This window comes from Microtus oregoni, unplaced genomic scaffold (genome assembly GCF_018167655.1).
Source record: "Microtus oregoni isolate MIOR12 unplaced genomic scaffold, Mior012 000162F_ref0000463, whole genome shotgun sequence".
Classification (NCBI taxonomy): Eukaryota; Metazoa; Chordata; class Mammalia; order Rodentia; family Cricetidae; genus Microtus; species Microtus oregoni.
Genome location: NW_024544817.1, coordinates 938,605 through 956,472, shown reverse-complemented (window position 1 = coordinate 956,472; position 17,868 = coordinate 938,605). Strand labels below are relative to the sequence as shown.

The following is a 17,868-nucleotide window of genomic DNA, read 5'->3' as shown; positions in this document are numbered from 1 at the left end:
CTCCTCAGTGACTGGAATCCTATTCAGAATATCCATGCCTGTGCGTGGATCCTGAAGTCTTTGCCCACTTTTCCTCTAAGGATTTCAGAGCTTTAGGTCTTACATTAAGGGCTTTGGCTCATTTGGAGCTGCTGGTCTTCATCTTACTGTTTTGCTTTTGTGTTAGGTTTTTGTTGTCGTTGTTATTTTGATTCTTTCCTCCCCCTTGAGATGGGTTCTTAGCTTATGATGAAGCTACGTAGACCAGACTGGCCTTGCTACATAGACCAGACTGACCTTGAACTGACAGAGCTCTTGCAAATCCAGCACCATCCACATAAGGGACTTGAGCACCCCGAGTTCCAGTGTCCATAACAGTCCTGGAAGGAGTCACCATTTTGAGGGATGACTGTGCTTTCTAGGCAATTATGAGATGGCAAAGACTTTCTCCTGGTTTTTACTTGCCCTTAACTTAAAATAATCCATATGCCAAAGAGACATGTTTTGGTCCCTTCCAGAATGCATTGTATATGAAAGCCGGAGAGGAGACGGAAGTCAGATCACCAGGTGTGGTGTCCCGATGTCATTCTAAGAGTAGTGACACCTGGGAAGACTGTGGGTCTAAAATCAAGGTCACCCATGCCTGTCTGAACCATCCTTAGGTGGCAGATAGGCAGAGAGATGACTAGCAGCGGCTGGTCCACAGGGGTCACTGTAAGTCTCGAGAAGAGTGGTGAGGCTTTGGGCTAAGGCTGGAGGCCATGGAAAAGCAGAGGGCCGTAAGTAAGGTTGGGGAAGGGGCTGCAGGGCTCTGGCCTGTTTTCTGGGTCTTTAAGAGGGAGAGGGCTGGGAAAGGAGTGACGGGAAGTTCATCCCCTCATCCCACTCTTCTCAGATTCCTTGGCCTGCTCACCAGTGACTTCCGAGCTGCTGAGTTCTCAGTCGTTTCTGTCTGGGACTTAGTTGCCTCTGCTGCTGACTCTCTGGCCCCAACCCCGTTTTCTGCCCTTCGCACCCACTCATGGTTAGCTTGCCCTTAGAGTGGGACTGTCTCGACCCTGTCGGGGAGTGCTCCCCCATGGCAGACTCCAGTTCCACTGCCCACTCCTAGCTCATGCTGACTCCCGGGAAGCATCTGTTCCTTTCCCCTTACTTCCGGTCCCAGATGCCTCTTCTGGTCACAGCCCCACATGGCATCTCATACTTACTATATCCACACCCAGCTCAGGCCTTCCCTGCCCAGGTGGGCTCCTTCTGCATCACGGGAAGTAGTATCCCCATCTGTGTGGTGGCTCAAGCCCCAGAGTCCCCTCTCTCTTCCCCTCGCTCCATCCCCTTCCTGCCCAGCCCATTTGACAGTCCTGCAAATGCTTCTGTTAGAATAGCTAATGACACCTGTAGTCCCGTACTGGAGAGGTGAGGTAGAGGATTGCTCCGAGTTCAGAGTCAACCTGGGCACACAGTGAGTTCAAGACCCAGGGTATAATGAAACTCTGCAGAAACAAAACAAAATAATGCCTGGGCCATGTGTCAGCAACCCGGGACGCACACAGGGAGTGTCTCAAAGAAGGGAGGGGCTTCTTACGGCAAACAGCTGTCCACTGGCTCTCCTCTGTTGCCATGTCTGTCCCACCCTGCCATCTAACCAGCAACCATAAGGGTTTTTTTGCTTTGCTTTTGGTTTGCTTGAGGTTTTGTTGGTTTGGTTGTTGTTTATTTATTTGTGACAGCTCTATCGGGAAGCTGTCCTGAAATTCAGCTTCTCCTACTTCAGGCACTGTGGTTGTAGGTGTGTGCCCACATACCAGGTAGGAAAGTTCTTTTACAAATGTAACTTACATTTCTTAAGATGTATTCATTAGTGTGTGTGTGTGTGTGTGTGTGTGTGTGCGCATCTGAGGTACGTGTACACATCACATGTGTGCAGTAGCCCATGAGGTCAGAAGAGAGTGTCAGATCCCCTGGAGCTGGAGTTATGGGGTAGTGGTGAGCCCCATGTAGGTGTTGGGATCCAAACTTGAGTCCCCCGCAAGAGCAGCAAGCGCTCTAAACCATGGAGCCCTCTCTCCAGCCCCATAACTGACATCTTAACCTGCCTTGCTTTAAAACACTTCTCTCTGGCTTTCTCTTTCACACAGAGTAAAATCTAACCTGCTTCCAGGGACTCCAGGCCTCCTAGGTCCTGGTCCGTTCCTTCCCTGGCTGTGCCCCCACTCAGCACCTGCTCAATGCTCCCCACTCTCCAGTACCCGCCCGCCCCCCCCCCCCCCCCCCCCCCCCCCCCCCCCCCCCCCCGCGCGGCTGGCCTCTTCTCACACTCCTCGCCCCCACTGTTCTGCCCTCCCCCTGGATTGTCTTAGCTCTAAGGGTTCTCAGCAAAGCCCTGGTCACCTTTTTACTTTTCTGCACTGGCCCTCTCCCGCCTGACTTTCTCCTGGAGCCTAGGACTTGCAGGTCATGGGCCCTCACTCAGTCCAGGTGCATTTTGACCACACAGCTCAGTGGTGTGTCTCCTGTGCCACTAGGTGGTGGACACTGGAGCCCGGAGGACAGCTAGGCTTGACCCTTTGCCGGGTTACTTATTGGTGAGTTCCTCTGCCCCGGCGAAGTTCAGAGAGAACCAAAGCAGGAATTTATAGTGAAGAGCCCGCTGCAGCCATGAAAGCATTCTTTTGACCAGAGGGAAAGAAGAGTAGGTGGGGGAAGGACTCGGGAATGATTTATTTATTTGTTTGTTTGTTTAGGTTTTTTGAGACAGGGTTTCTCCGTAACTTTGGAGCCTGTCTTGAAACTAGCTTTTGTAGGCCATGCTGGCTTTGAACTCACAGAGATCCATCTGCCTCTGCCTCCCGAGTGCTGGGATTAAAGGCGTGCATCACCAGCTTGATTTTTAAATCACAGCACTTAAAAAAAAAGCATCCGAAGCTTTTCTGGGATGGGACCTGGGCTGTGACTTGCACCTTGAAGCCCTGGGTTCCATCGCCAGCACTGTAGAAAAGAGAATAGTGTGAAATTGTGTTCACCTTCAGCCACCTCACCCCTCGGTGTCGTAAGGCCGATACTAGGGAACTGCGTCCTTACTACCCCGTGTCCCCCATTCCTACCCACGCACTAGGGCTGTGCGCCTCCCCATTTCTCCCACACTGAAACCCCACCACCAGGGCACTTTACCCAGCCTCTTCCACCTATGTCCACCAGAGGGCGAGAAGGGCCGAGACCATGCGGACCAACAGCTCCACAGTCAACAGGGAAGTTTGAAACCCTCGTTCATTTGTTGATTTGGGTGTACATCTGCCCACCCCCCGAAATTATAAGAATTATTCTGTTGCCTAGGAGCCAGCCGCTTCCCCGCTCCACCCACAGGTTTCTATTTCAGCTCCCGTCTTCCGAGGGCAGCAGGGTGGAGCCCTACCTGTGTTCAGAGCGGGGCCGCGCACAGCGCAGGGCCGCGTACCGAGCGGGGCCGTCATTCCCTTGCCGACTCTCTCCATCTGGCGCACTGACTCACAGGCAGGGGTGCGTGCAGTCCTCCTAGGACTGAGCCCTCATTATCGGGCCCAGAGCGTTTCCATCGGGCCCCTTTGTCATGGCTGAGATCATCACACTCGTCTACTGGCTGGGAAAAGAGAACCAAAGAGGACAGATTTCCTCTGGAGGTGACACAGCCTTTCAGAAAGCTCTGGTGGAGGCTGCGCGTGCTGCCCAGCAGTTGTGCCGTGGTCCTACACACAGCATACAGGGGTCAGTTCTGCCCTTTCCACCATGTGGGTTCTGGGGGATCAAGCCCAGGCTTGCGGGCAAGCACCTTTACCTGTTGAGTCACATTGCCAGACCAATGTACAGCCCAAGCTAGCCTTGAATTTATAATCCTCCTGCCACTTCCTCTTCAGTAGATCCTACCAGCTGGGCCACCACACACCCTCTCCTTTTCGGTACTGTTGTTCAAAGAGACCATCGTAAGCCTGGAACTTGCCGTGCAACTGAGTATTGCCTAAAACTCCTGGGCTCTTGCCTCCCTCTTATGTGCTGGGATTAAGGACACACGCCGTATCCTGGCAGAAACCCGAAATGTTGCACGGCTCTGAACGTCCTGCAGGGGGAGCTTTTCTGCTTGCCGAGAAGACTGTCTTCCACGGGCCCTGTGCTCTGTGAAGAACAGAGGGGTCAGGGAGGTTGAAGACGGATGACAGATAGATCCCAATTCTCCCACCACACCTCACATGCTGCTATAGTGTGAGCTGAGAAAGCCTCAGTGGAATGTGTTTTAGCTGTCCGGGTTACAAACGGACACCCCCTTTCATCCGGAAATTCCTAGAGATTCTCTGAGTCCCCGGAAATCTTAAATGTCTGCCTGTGTTCGTTATTTTTCTATTGCTTTGCGGAAACACCGTGACCAAAGCAACTTATAGAATGAAGGGTGTTGTCTGCGCTTCCAGTTCTAGAGAGAAGGCGTCCAGAGTGGTGAGGGCAGCTGTAGCTGGCCAGTGGAAACGCGGAGCTCAGCTCATCCCTGGAACTGCAGCCCCAAAGCAGAACTATCAGTGGCGCGAATCTAAAGTATCAAACGTTACCCCGCATGTGTATTTCCTCCAACAACTCCCCACCTCCTAAACTGCCCAGACTGTCACCAACTAAGAACCTAGTATTCAAAAGCCTGAGGCTACAAGGGCCACTGCCCTGGTGTGACTGTATGTAGTCAGCGCGGACTGGAAAAGCGAGAGAATTCAAAGCCCTGAGTGCACATTAGTAAGGGACTGTTCAGTGGACTCCAAAAATGCTGCTGTCCGGGCACCCTGCGGCACACACATTCCCACCTTGGGAATCCCAAGTATATGCTCGCTTTGTACGCTGAAAGGTGAAGTAAGTCAAGTGTCTTCACCCACCCTTTCCTTCGTTCCTTGCAGGCTGGCTGTGGTGCCACCAGACTACCTGGTGACGGACAGACGGTGACTGGAGATGCCACTTTGCAGGAGCCGCCTTCATACCCTCCCATTCAGGTCATCCAGGCCAGAGTGTCTTCCGGCAGCTCCTCCGAGGTCTCTTCCATCAACTCCGACCTGGAGGTACAGGGCCTGCCGGGTGGGAGGGTTCGCGGGTGTGTCATCTACCAATCCTTGCTGGGCCTCCTTGAGATTGACATGCTTTCTAACCCTGCCTTCTTAACTTCGAAGCTGCTAATCACAAATGAAGCTCTGCCTGGCTCCCACGGTCTGTGGAGAAGCTTCTCAAACTGGATGGGCTACTCCATGGTTGGGCTGGTCAAGGGAATACTGAATGTTGGGGTCCATTTCTCCTAGATGCATATCCAGGTCCTTCCTACAGGAAAAAAAAAAAGCAAGGGTAATCCCTTAAAAAGCCTCCATGGTTTAGGAGGGATGGCTTAGGCTGTAACCCCAGCGCTCAGGCAGCTGAGGCATGAGGATCATGAGTTCAAATCCAGCCTGGGCTACATATGAACCTGTTAGAAGGAAAGGAAAGAGGGAAAGAGAAAGGAAGGCAAGAAGGTTGGTACCAGTGTTTCCCTGCCCATCTGACCATGGAAGAGTTTCTTTACCCCAAAGAAACGGGAACCCATGATACCGGTTCTGACCCACGTGGGCAGGACCTATGGGAAGCGGCATGCCTAGCCCCCATCTCACTTTGTGTCTGAACAGGATGCATGTCACACCAGGGATGCCGAGAGGTGTAGCTCCCACACGTTCTGTCACCCTAGATTCTGGTTCCGTAAATCCCAACCTCATTCAACAAGGGGGTTACATTTGTATGAGGCCAGAGGAGAGCAAGGACGGCATAGGGGTCACGTGTATGTTGAAGAGGGTTGCCGTCTGGAATTTTTGGTGGAGGAATGACTGAATTTTGCATTGTAGCCTTTTGGGTGTTGAATGCCCCTTTGTGGTGTGATGGTAGTCAGCAGTAAGAATGCTGAGTTGTGGTTTGGGTATGGTTTGATTTTTAATGCCCTTATTTGGCAAAATAATCATAATTTGCTCAGAATCTGAAAATTGGTCAGACTTATGCTGTACCCTGAAATCCAAAACTCAAGACCTTCTGACTGTGGGGTAAACCAGCTTCCTTAGTGTGATATTCCAACCCTTTCTAGATGTGCACAATGCTGTCTCTGCTCGTAACTAGCGTTCTGTCCTGGCCACTCTGTTCCCTGTCCCAGACCTCTGGACCGTTCTTCCTGGGTTCCCTCTAGCCCCATTTCCATGGGTCAGAATTTTACCCAGAGGCCTGCTTCTGTGAACTGTTACCTCAAGCTCCCTCCACCGGCTGCCCAGAGCCTGTTTTCCTGCCCACGTCCACAGGTGACCACGGCCTGATGAGTATGGGAGTGTGGGTGTCTCTCGGTCCCTCACTCCTAGAACAGCTGGTGGCTGAGAGCTGGGTTGTGCACCCACTGGGGCCATATTCCTAAACTGAGTCTGGTAATGGTTGTGACCCCAAGAAGCCTGGAGCCGGCAGTCTCCACAGACGCCTGCGGCAGAAGGAACTACAGAGCGAGCCCAGGGCAGAGCAGGGACAGGAGGGCCCATGGGGGAGTAGGAAAATACTTACTCTGTGGACTCGCTCCCCGTCCTGCAAAAGCATTTGTTATCCATCTTGGACATTGCTGGAGCCTGCCCTTGTCACTGGTTCGGGCCGTTTCTCTGCCCCTTCTTTCCCTCCTTTACAGTCTCACAGTCTTTAGAAATCCATTGCTTAAAAGCAGGCACATCCTTGCTGTGTTGGTATCTCATGCCCGCAATCCCAGCACTCAGGCAACTAAAACTGGAGGACCACTGAAGGTTCGAGACCAGCCTGGACTACACAGGGAGACCCTGACTCAACACAAAACAGGAAGTGAAATATATGTTAATTCTTCGAGTCCACACTAAGCAAGTGGCCCTGACTGTGTCTGCCCACATTAAATGATTAATTTGTAAATCGGGTGGTAGTCGTGAACACCTTTAATCCCAACACTCGGGGGGCAGAAGCAGGTGGATCTCTGTGAGTTCCAGGCCAGCCTGGTACAGAGTGAGTTTCAGGACAGCCAGGACTTACACAGAGAAACCCTGTCTCTCAAAAAAAAAAAAAAAACAAACAACAAACAAAATTCTCATTCTTTCTATTTCCCCATTGCTTTGTTTATTGCTGGGGACGGAACCCACAGAACTGAGCAGCCTACAGGAGTACCCTGCTGTTGAGCCATTATCAGACCTGTGTCTTCAAACTCATTCAGTACTCGGGACTACGCTGCTCCGAATGAGCTTGTCCCCCATAGGTTCATAGTTTTAAATGCTTGCTTCCTAGTTGGTGGCACTATTCGAAAAGGGTTAAGAGTGTGACCTTGTTGGAGGAGGCATGTCACTGGTGTGGGCTTATGTCTCCCTCTGCCTCATGCTTGTGCCTCAAGATGTGGGCTCTCAGCTGCTCCAGCACCATGCCAGCCTGTCTGTGTGATGAGATGCCATGTAATACACATGTGGGGGGCAGAAAATGTGGAGAGCATAAAGAGAGTAAAGAAGAAAATTAAAATCAAGCACTTGACTCACTAACCAACGGTCACCTCCTCCATGCCGTTGGTTTGGGGAGCCGTGTTCCTTAAAGAACTTGGTTTGTTGGCTACTAAGTGAGATCAGAAAGGCGTCTGTTAGCAGATGATGTAACCGTACACTTTACCTCGGCTTCTGGTCAGTTATTCAGTAAACATTTTCTGAGCGTGGGCATTTGAAGGAAAAATACACAAGGTCTGAGGGACTGGCCTGAACCTGCCCACAGGCAGGCAACTGCAGTGCCTCTTGGCCACAGTGACTCAGATCCTCTCTGCACATGCCCTCAGATGGACGTGGGGGTCAGAGTCAGGTCTCACCTCACTCATCCCTAAGCTGGTATCATCCACATACTCGATGGCATGCAGCTTGGACATCCAGGGCAGCTCTTCTCCCTCTTGGGATGCCTCTGCCCCTGCCCTGCCCCTCCTCTCTGAATGCTACTGAGTGTCCTTCCCCCATCTCCCTGGCTTGAATCTGTCAGTTATCACCCAGGCTTCACTTTGATCCCATTTGATGCAATCTAGGAGAATCATACCTGTTTGTCTCTCTCTGGCCAATGTGAAAACGTGAACCCTGCCAAGTCTGGTACCATCTTACTTCCCTGGCCTTGGGGACAGTCACTTCTCCTCAAATATAGGAGGGAGAAGTTAGACAGATGGTCTCCAAGAGTGAACCACAGTTCCCACAGTCTGTACCTTAGACGTAGAAGGTGGCCTTATTTCCTCAACACTTTTAGTGCCCCCTTCATCCTCAGGAATAGAAGAAATGATACCACCTGCTGTGCAGACAAGAGCTAGCGCATGCTTCTTGGTTTCAGAAACACGAGAAAGCATGTTTTAGGAAGCTTGTGAATTGAAACACTGTGTGCTATGGTCCCAGGATCATGGCCCTGAAAATTAGTTGGGAATGCATGGAGCCAGGTATGGTGGCCGCACCTGGAGGTCTAGTCCTTGGGACTCGGACGCTGGTCCAGTGACACATCAAGATCCTGTCCCAGAGGATAAAGACTGTGGACATGTTTATTGTGTACAAAAGGGAAAACGATTTCGCACAGTTTGATCTTACTGCAGTGTACATAGAATACACATATGGCATCATTATACGTACAGCCGTACAGCATGACTGTGATAATTGTTCTCAGAAGGTTATTCGATAACTGTTCAGAGAGAAAATCTCCCAAGGATAGAATATGGACCACGCTTGCATGCACACGTGTCTCTGTGTGTGTGTGTGTGTGTGTGTACTTTTAAACATTTATTTCTATTTTTATGTGTATGAACATTTTCCTGCATGTGTCTTTGTACCACATGCATGCAGTGCCTGAAGAGGCCAGTAGAGGGCACTGTATCCCCTGGAGTTAAGTGAAGCACCATGTTGGTGTTGGGAATCAAACCTGGGTCTTCTAGAAGAGGTGTTGAGTCATCTTTCCAGTCCCTGGTGTGTATATATTTGGAGGAGTCTTTTTTTTTTTGAGTCCTATGTAGCCTAGGCTAACTTCAAACCAGTATGTAACTGAGGGTGGCCTAGAAGACTTCAGATTCTCCTTCTTGACCTCCTAGTGCCAGCTGGGATGTTTTGTTTTGTTTTATTTTTTCTGTGAGAAAAAAAAGCATCTTTTTATTTTCTTTTGTTGTTATTCTTGAAATAGGGGAAAGGCCTAAAACATTTTATTTATTGTTAGTCTTTTGGGAGGATAGACTTCTGTTACAAAGATTTGAGTTAACTGGGCTTAGGATTTTGTCATTATTGGCTTAGAATGATGATTTATAAACCAGGTGTGGTGTTGCTTGTAATCCCAGCACTACAGGCAGAGGCAGGAGGGGTGCCTGTTTGAGGTTAGTTTGAGCTACATTACCCTGTCTTTTTTTCTTTTTTTCTTTTTTTTCTTTTTTTTTTTTTTTTTTTTTTTGGTTTTTCGAGACAGGGTTTCTCTGTGGTTTTGGAGCCTGTCCTGGAACTAGCTCTTGTAGACCAGGCTGGCCTCGAACTCACAGAGATCCGCCTGCCTCTGCCTCCCGAGTGCTGGGATTAAAGGCGTGCGCCACCACCGCCCGGCTTACATTACCCTGTCTTAAAAACAAACAAAAAAAACAAAAAACAAAAAACAAAACAAAACAAAAACAAAAAAAAATAAAAACAAAAAAAAAAAAAACACTAACTACTCCTTCCAGCAGAGGGCGCTCTTCTTAAATCTCATGCTGTCTCTGGTGTTGGCTTCTTGGAATGACTTTCAAAGTTTCATTTCCACCCAGCTGGGAGACCCAAGCCTACTTATTGGTTTGCTTGGCTTTAAATAAACTTTTTATTCTGAAATAATTTTGGATGTACAGAATTTTTTTTTTCAAAATTAGCACAAATTTCCCATGTGCCCTTTTTCGCCCAGCTGCCTCTGTTAGCGTCTTACACAACACGCTACATTTAGCAAAACTAAGAAATGAACTCAGTACGTTTCTACCAGCTGGAGTCCAGGCTCTGCTTGGATCTCGGCAGTTTCCCACCGGCTGGATTTGGTCCAGGACAGCACACAGCACTCTGAGACATTCCTTAAAGAACCGAGCGCACGTTAACTGTAACACCGCAAACGGCCGTTTACATGTTGTGGGGATGTCTGTATTTTTGTAAGGAAAAGCAAAGCGCTTTTGAATTTGACTTCTCTTCTCATTCCCATCATACCTTCAAGTTATGGAGCTTTCTCGGCGCCTGCGTTATATCGGTTTAGTAATTTGTACCTCTTCCCATGCACGTTTTCCACTTGTTTCCCCGAGAAGAAAGTCATTTAAAGATGGGTAGAGGTGAGTGCCCTCATCCCAGAAGCCCCCGCCTCCCTGGCTGCAGCGTGTCTGTGTTATTGATTTGTTTCTGAATGTTTCCTCTCCACTTAGGGAGAAAGAAAGGTGACCATTGGCAGGGAGGAGGCAGGGAGGTAGGAAGGGACAAGGATGAACAACAATGATAGATATATATTCCAGCTTAGAAAGGAAGGTGCATGTCAGCCAATCATAGTGATACAAGCCTGTAATCCCAGCGCCGGGGAGGCCAAGGCAGGAGGATGACATGTTTCATGCCAGCCTCTGCTACACCCTGAGAGCCAGTTCCACAGAATGGACTTAAATGATTGAAAATAAAAAGACGAATGGCAGCTAGGGGTGCAGCTCTGGGAGAGTTAATGCATAGGCCAGGTTTGGTGTGTCACCTAACATCCCAGCTCTGGGGCTGCCACGTGTTCAAGGCCAGCCTGAGCTATACTATGAGTCCTTATCTCATAAAAAAAAAAAGGAAAGAAAAGAAAACTGAGGTTTAGCATGCGTGAGGCCCTGTGTTTCAGGATAAGTACCCCCTCTCTGCAAAATGAGATGGTTGCTAAGGATTCTGCACTGAGGTTAGCTGGGGCTATATGGAGATTGTTTTAGGTTTAGTCATGACATTGGAATAAGGATTTATCTACCGAAGCATTCTAAGTTATTCGCAAATAAAAATGATTTACTTTAAGACACCAGATTAGAAGATGGGGGAGCAGGCGGTCCCGCTGGCATTCATTATTCTTTTGCCTTTGTGTATGGCTAAAATACCCTATCATTAAAGCATTGAAAATGTAAAGAGTTGGCCAAGCCAGGTCTGTCATCGCATGCTGGTGACCCAGCATTTGGGAGGTGAAGGGAGGAGGAGGGAGGCCAGCCTCAGCTGTACAGCGAGTTTGAGGCCAGCCTCGCCTACGGGAGACCCTGTCTCAAACAAACAAAACCAAAAACCGAAACAAAACAGAAGACTCAGAAGAAGCTTTGTTTCTGAAGTCTATCGCCTGTGGCGTTGTCTACTAGACACCCACAAACAGCCAGTCAGCTTAGACTCCTAGCACTTGGGTCAGAAACGCAGGCCTTTGGGATCCGAATGGAGAGCTGAGGTGCGAGGCAGACGGTCTGAACTTGCTCCTCCAGGATCCTGAGTCAGGCATATTTGAGGCTTGGAGAGGAACCAGCCATGCAGCAGATGCCAAGTAAGGGAGAGTGTGAGCTGCTTGGCAAAGCCCATAGGTGGAGGTTTTATTTGTGCCTCTTTCTTAAGAGGTTTATGAGTTTGCATTGGCCCATCCCTGCTATGTGGTTAATAAATAGAAGATTTACTGTTATTATTACTATTATTAGAACCGCCACCACTACTACCCGTAATTTCTAATTATAGTAATTGTGAAGTGTCTGGGAGTCGTTTCTTCCAGAACCCCAGCCCTGCATAACCATGGTGGGCTTATTTTATTTGATCATTTAACTAACTTACTAAATTAATTACTCTGCCAATCGCAACCGCCTTCCTGCTTGCTGGAACCTTGTCTTTCCCCCACCCCCACCCCGCAGTCATCCAAGGCTCTGACTCCCGGCTCTGAGCTCAGGGGCTGGATCTGGGCTCTGCTCTGTGGCCTGGGATGGGATCTGTTCAACACTCTGTCTCTCTTTTTGTCCTACAGCAGAAGTATTGGGAAGCCCTAAACTCGGAGCAGGTATGGACAAGCACTTGGTCTCCTTCTGGAGGGAATCTCTCTTGGAGGACATGATAGGTTTTTTTTTTTTTTAGTTTAAAAAAAGAGGGGGGACTGAGTTGTGGAGATGCAGTTCAGAAGAGGGTCTGCCCGGTACAGCCTACTCCCAGCACTGCAAAGTGAATATGTAAGAAGTAAGAAAACTCAGGAAGAAAGTCTGAAGACCCGTGGGGCTCGGGGACTCTCTTTACAAGGTCTTTTTCGCACTAGGAAGTATTCAGAACCAATTGGCTCAACTTGGGAAGAATTCAGTATAACCCAGTGAGGAAACCCAGTCTGTCGGGGTCTGTGCACTGTGGAGTAGCTGCAGATCACGTGTGGTGTTTGGGGTGTGGCTGCAGCGGTTATGAGAAACAGCCTCACGCTACATGTTGGCCGTTGTCTTTCTGAGACCGCATGCAGCTGGCAGTCTCCTTGCTCGCAATAACAGATAAGCATATTTGGTGACAGCTACCAGTGCCTGTCATCACCCAGGACTGTTCGTGACACAAATTCATGGTCTGCCTTTTTTTTAATTTTCCTTTTTTTTTTTTTGTCTTTTGTTTTATTTTTTGAGACAGGTTTTCTTTCTGTATTCCTGGCTGTCCTGGAACTCACTTTGTAGGCCAGGGTGGCCTCGAACTCACAGAGCTCCACCTGTCTCTGTTTCCCTAGTGCTAGAATTAAAGACGTGAGCCACCATGCCCCGGCTTTATGCCTTCTTCCTAATTATATTTTATTGCTCAAAGCAGTTCAACACATTGTCCTACAGAAGGCAGACTCTAAAAGCCTTCTAAGATGTAATCTACATTAAAGGGTTCACCCGCTCAGAGTGCCAGACTTTTTGTTCAGGTGAGTCCATCAAGGTTAGCAAGAACAACTTAAGCAGTATTCAGAGTTGGAGCGGCGGTGTTCAAACATCTAGGAAGCACTGCAGTGACTTGTTAAGATGTTAACTCGTGAGTCTCAGCCCACCAACCGAGGTTGCAGAGCCTGCGGCGTCCTTTCAATGACTCCTGGAGCACTGTCAGTCCAGAGTGTGTTCTGAGATGTCAGATCTAGGCCCGAGGTCTGTGCTTGCCCACTGTGTTCATCGAAAGAGCCCTGGCCATCCTTAGAGGACAGAACAGGCCCCTGCTGCTGAGCACGTGGCTCAGCACTAAGTTAAGGCTAAGAGCCACTGAGTTAGTTTATGTAGAATCTTCGGTGTCTGGAAAGGGTTTGGTTAGAGGTGCCACGTCTGCAGTCACAACTACACAAGAAGTTTGCACAAGCCCAGATGGGTACAGAGCACTGAGCTGCAGGAACCAAGTTATCTCAGTGCCAGATCTGCGGGGTCGCTGGGCTGCAGGAGTCTTTTTAAAATGGTGTGTGTGTGCGTGTCTGTGTGTGTTTGTGTGTGTATGCCTGTGTGCATGCATGCATGTATGTGTGTGTGTGTATGTGTGAAAGAGAGAGAGAGAGAGAGAGAGAGAGAGATTGAGAGAGAGAGAGAGAGTAGGGTGGTACAGAACATCATGCACTCACGGAGGTCAACAGACAGCCTCCTCATTTATTCCTCTCCACCTTACTCTTTTAAATGAGCTGAAGAGAGTCTGAATAAAAAGGCGGGGTCTCTCTGTAAACCTAAACCTTGTCATTTTCAGTAGGCTGAAAATGTGTCTGGGTCCATGACCCTGCTCAAAGAGATCTTTCAGCCCAAGCTGACATGGCTCCCATGGCCATTGCTTGTTTCTGGATTTTGTTGTTTTGTTTTTTATTTCTTTGGTTTGGTTTGCTATTTTTGTTTTTTGTTTTGTTTGTTTTTGAGAAAGGGTTTCTCTGTGTGGCCCTGGCTGTCCAGGAACTCACTATATACACCAGGCTGGCCTCGAACTAGAGGTCTACCTGCCTCTGCCTTCCAAGTGCTGGAATTAAAGGTGTGTGCCACCAACCACAGCCTGGCTTTGTTTTGCATTTTCGTGATAGGTTTCACTGTCTAGTCCCGATTGTCCTGGAATTCTCCATGTAGACATCTATGTAGGCTGGCCTCAAACTCACAGAAATTTGCCTGCCTCTGCCTCTTCCTCTGCCATGCTGGAATAAAAGGGGTGCACCACCATGTCCAGCGATGGAGTTCTTAATCTTCAATCACGTGCAAGTCTCACTGTCTGCTTTGTCGTCTTTGGAGAGTATTTTGCAGATAATGCCACCTACACTTACAGGTCATTTCTAATCCCTCCTCTCAAGCCTTTGCAGATTTCAAATTGCCATTCTTATTGGAACCAGTGATGGTAGTATCCATCATGCTGAATTGGCTTTTTAAAAATTACATGTGCATCTGTGTGTGTGCGTGCATGTGTATGTGAGAGACAGCTCGCATGTGGGGATCAGAGAACAACATACTTGAATTAGTTCTCTCCCTTCACGTGGTCTCAGGGCTCAGACCCGTACTGTCAGACTTGGCAGCATGCACCTTTTACCCACTAAGCCACCTCACTGGCTCTCAAGTGGTGAAGTGGCTTTCTAAATATATATATTGCTGGGTGGTGGTGATGCACACCTTTAATCCCAGCACTCATGAGGCAGAGGCAGGCGGATCTCTGTGAGTTCAAAGCCAACCTGGTCTACAGAGTGCATTCCAGGATACCTCGGGCTATAACACAATGAGACCCTGTCTCGAAAAACAACAACAAAAAATTATATGTGGAAAATTTTTGCCTGCATGTATGTCTGTGTACCACATGTATGCAGTGCCGAAAGAGCCAGAAAGGGGGATGGGATCAGATTTCTGGAATTGGAGTTACAGACGGTTGTGAGTAGCAATGTAGGTGCTAGGAATGGAACTTGAGTCCTCTGGAAGAGCTCTTACTGCTAAGCCATCTCTGGCCCGGAGCTGGCCTTTAAGAGGTGACTATAGCTTTTAATCCCAGCACTCCAGAGGCAGAGAGGCAGTTTGAGGCCATCCAGGTCTACAAAATGAGTTCCAGGACAGGCTCCAAAGCTACATAGAGAAACCCTGCCTCGAAAGAAAAAAAAAGTTGACCTTAGACCTGTCTGCTCAGCCTCAAGCTGAGAGGAAAGACTTCATGGGGCAAAGGCACAGCTCTGCTCGGCTCCTCAGGAACTCATCATCTCCAGCAGGGCCAGGCAGATGTTCAAGGAGAGACTAGAGCTGCCCATAAAGAAATAGGAATGAGTGGTGGGGCAATACAGAGTAGGGCTGAGAACTCCCCGATAAAGCTTCAGAGAGTAACACTTGCTCCGGAGGAGCTGCTTCCATGGGCTGGAAAGGGAATTGAGTCTCTCTGCTCTCTTCCAGAGTGTTCCAAGGGCACTTGGGGGCAAGGCTTGGTGAAGGAAGTAATGGGGGAGATGGCAAGGGACATGGGGCTAGTCTGCCCAGGGTGAGGGTGGCTGTTCTTTCATTCCTTGATTTAATGCTACACTGTGTGGGGGCCGTAAGGCCAGTGTGAGGACAGGAGACATAACAGTGGTAGAACACTTGCCTGGCATGCTCAAGGCCCTGAGTTCCATCCCAAGACCACCAAAATTAGTAAAGCTATATTCCTCTAATTGTAGACCACAGGCCGGGCTAGCTTGTGCTTGCTGACTTCCCCTTGTCTTTGCTTGGGTCATGAGACCCAGGGTTGGGCTGTCATCTGGGGGTGGCCAGGCTGGAATAGTTGGAAAGGATCTGTCACACCAAGATACCTTTTCTGTGTCTTCTCTACAGTGGGACCCTGAAGATGTCAACCTTGAAAGGAACAAGGACAACGTGGAGTTTGTTAGCTCACAGATGCACAGGGGCTCTTTGACTCCGGTGGATTTGACCTCTGACGACTGACCTCTCCAGAGCCAGTTCACCAGCTCAGAACTCAAGGTCAGGCATCTGCCAGTGGGACAACCTACAGTGCCACCCCTGGCAGAAGCGGAAGCTGCTGCAGAAGCTTTCCAAGGAGTGAGGACCCCCAAGCTGTCACTTGGCTCATGGCTCAAGTCTACCCCATGGCTCAGAATGGAGCTAAGGCTGTGGGGCCACTAGACAGAGCTGCACAGGCCACGATTACTCTGATGATGATAAGTTCGCAGATGAATCCTGTTTGTAAAGATAAGCTTCCTCCCAAAGGACATAGGATCTATTGCCGTGAGAGTCAAGCGTAAATACCGTTTGCTTAATAAGAGGGTTGGACTCGCCAAGTGCTACCGTTTGGACCTCAGAAGAATGCATTTGAGATTCAACTCAGCTCCGATGAGAGACTGGGCCCACAAGCTAGGGGACCTAGGCACATGCACAGGGACTGGCTTCTGCTGTCCAGTCCCTTACATAGCTGCCACCACACCTTATATAGGACTGCCTGGTCAACCGAGTATTTGAAAGACATTGGCAGGGCAAGGGCAACTGCTATGTGATCTTGGGAACAGGACCCCCTCCAGCTTGGCCACGTCTGGGCTGGGTTCGCACAGTATGGGGTCTTATGTGCACGCAGGGGATACGGACACAAAGCAAAGAGCGGTTTCAAGTATGGCGAGGCCATCTAAGGGTGGTTTTGATACCATGACCATGATGAGTGAGGGGAAGAAATGAAGGGAATGGGGTCAGGCGGGAGTGAACACTGGGTTGAGTGGATTAAAATATCTCAAGGTGGAGTACAGGAATAAGTCTGAATCCTAGCACAGAAGTCTGCCACGAGGGGAACTGGGAGAAATGCCAAGAAACACAGCTCTGCTCGCAGCTGGCCCGTGACTGCCTGTGACTCAGCTGCAGTTGCCCAGTGTCTCCTTAGGGGCGATACAAATCTCCACAGTGTGAAGAACGGGGTGCTGGTGGAAGGGGTTGATTGCGCAGATTTCCACAGAGTGCCTAATGCCCCGTGACCTCTAAGCCAGAATTCAAAGCTGCTTTATCTGCTTTGAGCCCTTGGTTTTCTTGTGAGGGAGCTTGCCGAAGTCGGTGTTGCTTTGTCGTCTTCAGTCCTGAAGCTATTTTGAGGAAAGAGGATCATTGGGGCCTGGGGTGAAATGGAACATTTCAGCCCAGATCATAGCAAACTAGAGGCAGTGAAGGGTGTGATCTAGTCAAGGAAGAAGCCTGGCATGGCCAGCATGGCTAGAGCCATATAATTTTGAAAAGAGAGAGCTGGGAAAGAATCAGACTATGGAGACTAGGGTGTTAGTACCAAACGCTGTAACCATGCAAGAAACCAAAAGAGGAAGGTGACTGACTTGCTCAAGTAGACTACAGTTAGTGAGTTTCTCATCCTTGAATTTTCATAAAGCAGAAATGTAATCATGGGTGCAGAGTAAACATGAGACACACGATTAAAGTATATTTGTTTAAAAAGGGGAGGGGGACTGTAAGAGGCCAAGATAACCTCCAGATCATGACCCTCGTCCTGCCCCTGCTTTCCGAGTGCTGGGATTCCAGGCCTGAGTCATTGCCGCCTTGCACTTTATAGACGAGGAAACATGTTTAGAAACTAACCAGAGTATTTGCCCACAGGTGGAAGTGGCCGTAATAATGACAGTGCAGGCCCTGCTTGAACTCCTGGAGTCTGGGCACGCTATCTGTCCTGACGTCTGTATGATTTAGGGAGTGCTCTGATTACTACATTCCCTTAAAAGCTTGCCTGGGGGTCTGGGGCTCGGTTGGGTGAAGGCTTTCCTAACATGCACGAGCCCCTGGCTTCTGTCTTCAGTACAGCATGAAGGAGGTATAATGATGCACAGCTGGAATTGGGAGGTGGCGCAGCAGGGTTAGAAGTTGAAGATTATCTATCTTTAGCTACACAGCAAAGGTCAGCATGGGATGTCTGAGACCCTGTCTCAAGGGAGGAAGGTAAAATACAATAGTATAGACCTTGA

General features: G+C 49.2%; 1 protein-coding gene across 4 annotated transcripts in view; it reads left to right on the top strand.

Annotated features, from left to right (window-relative positions):
* Tmem44 (transmembrane protein 44) overlaps positions 1 to 17,318 on the top strand; it is a 33,360-nt gene extending 16,042 nt beyond the window's left edge. For 3 of the 4 annotated variants that reach the window (XM_041647179.1, XM_041647182.1, XM_041647181.1), the window contains exons 9-11: positions 4,884 to 5,042; positions 11,974 to 12,006; positions 15,740 to 17,318. In XM_041647179.1, coding sequence (XP_041503113.1) covers positions 4,884 to 5,042; positions 11,974 to 12,006; positions 15,740 to 15,850 — 303 coding nt within the window. In that variant the 3' untranslated portion in view covers positions 15,851 to 17,318. The remainder of the gene's footprint in view (positions 1 to 4,883; positions 5,043 to 11,973; positions 12,007 to 15,739) is intronic. The other variant, XM_041647180.1, reaches the window with a different exon arrangement.
* The last annotated feature ends 550 nt before the right edge of the window (positions 17,319 to 17,868 follow it).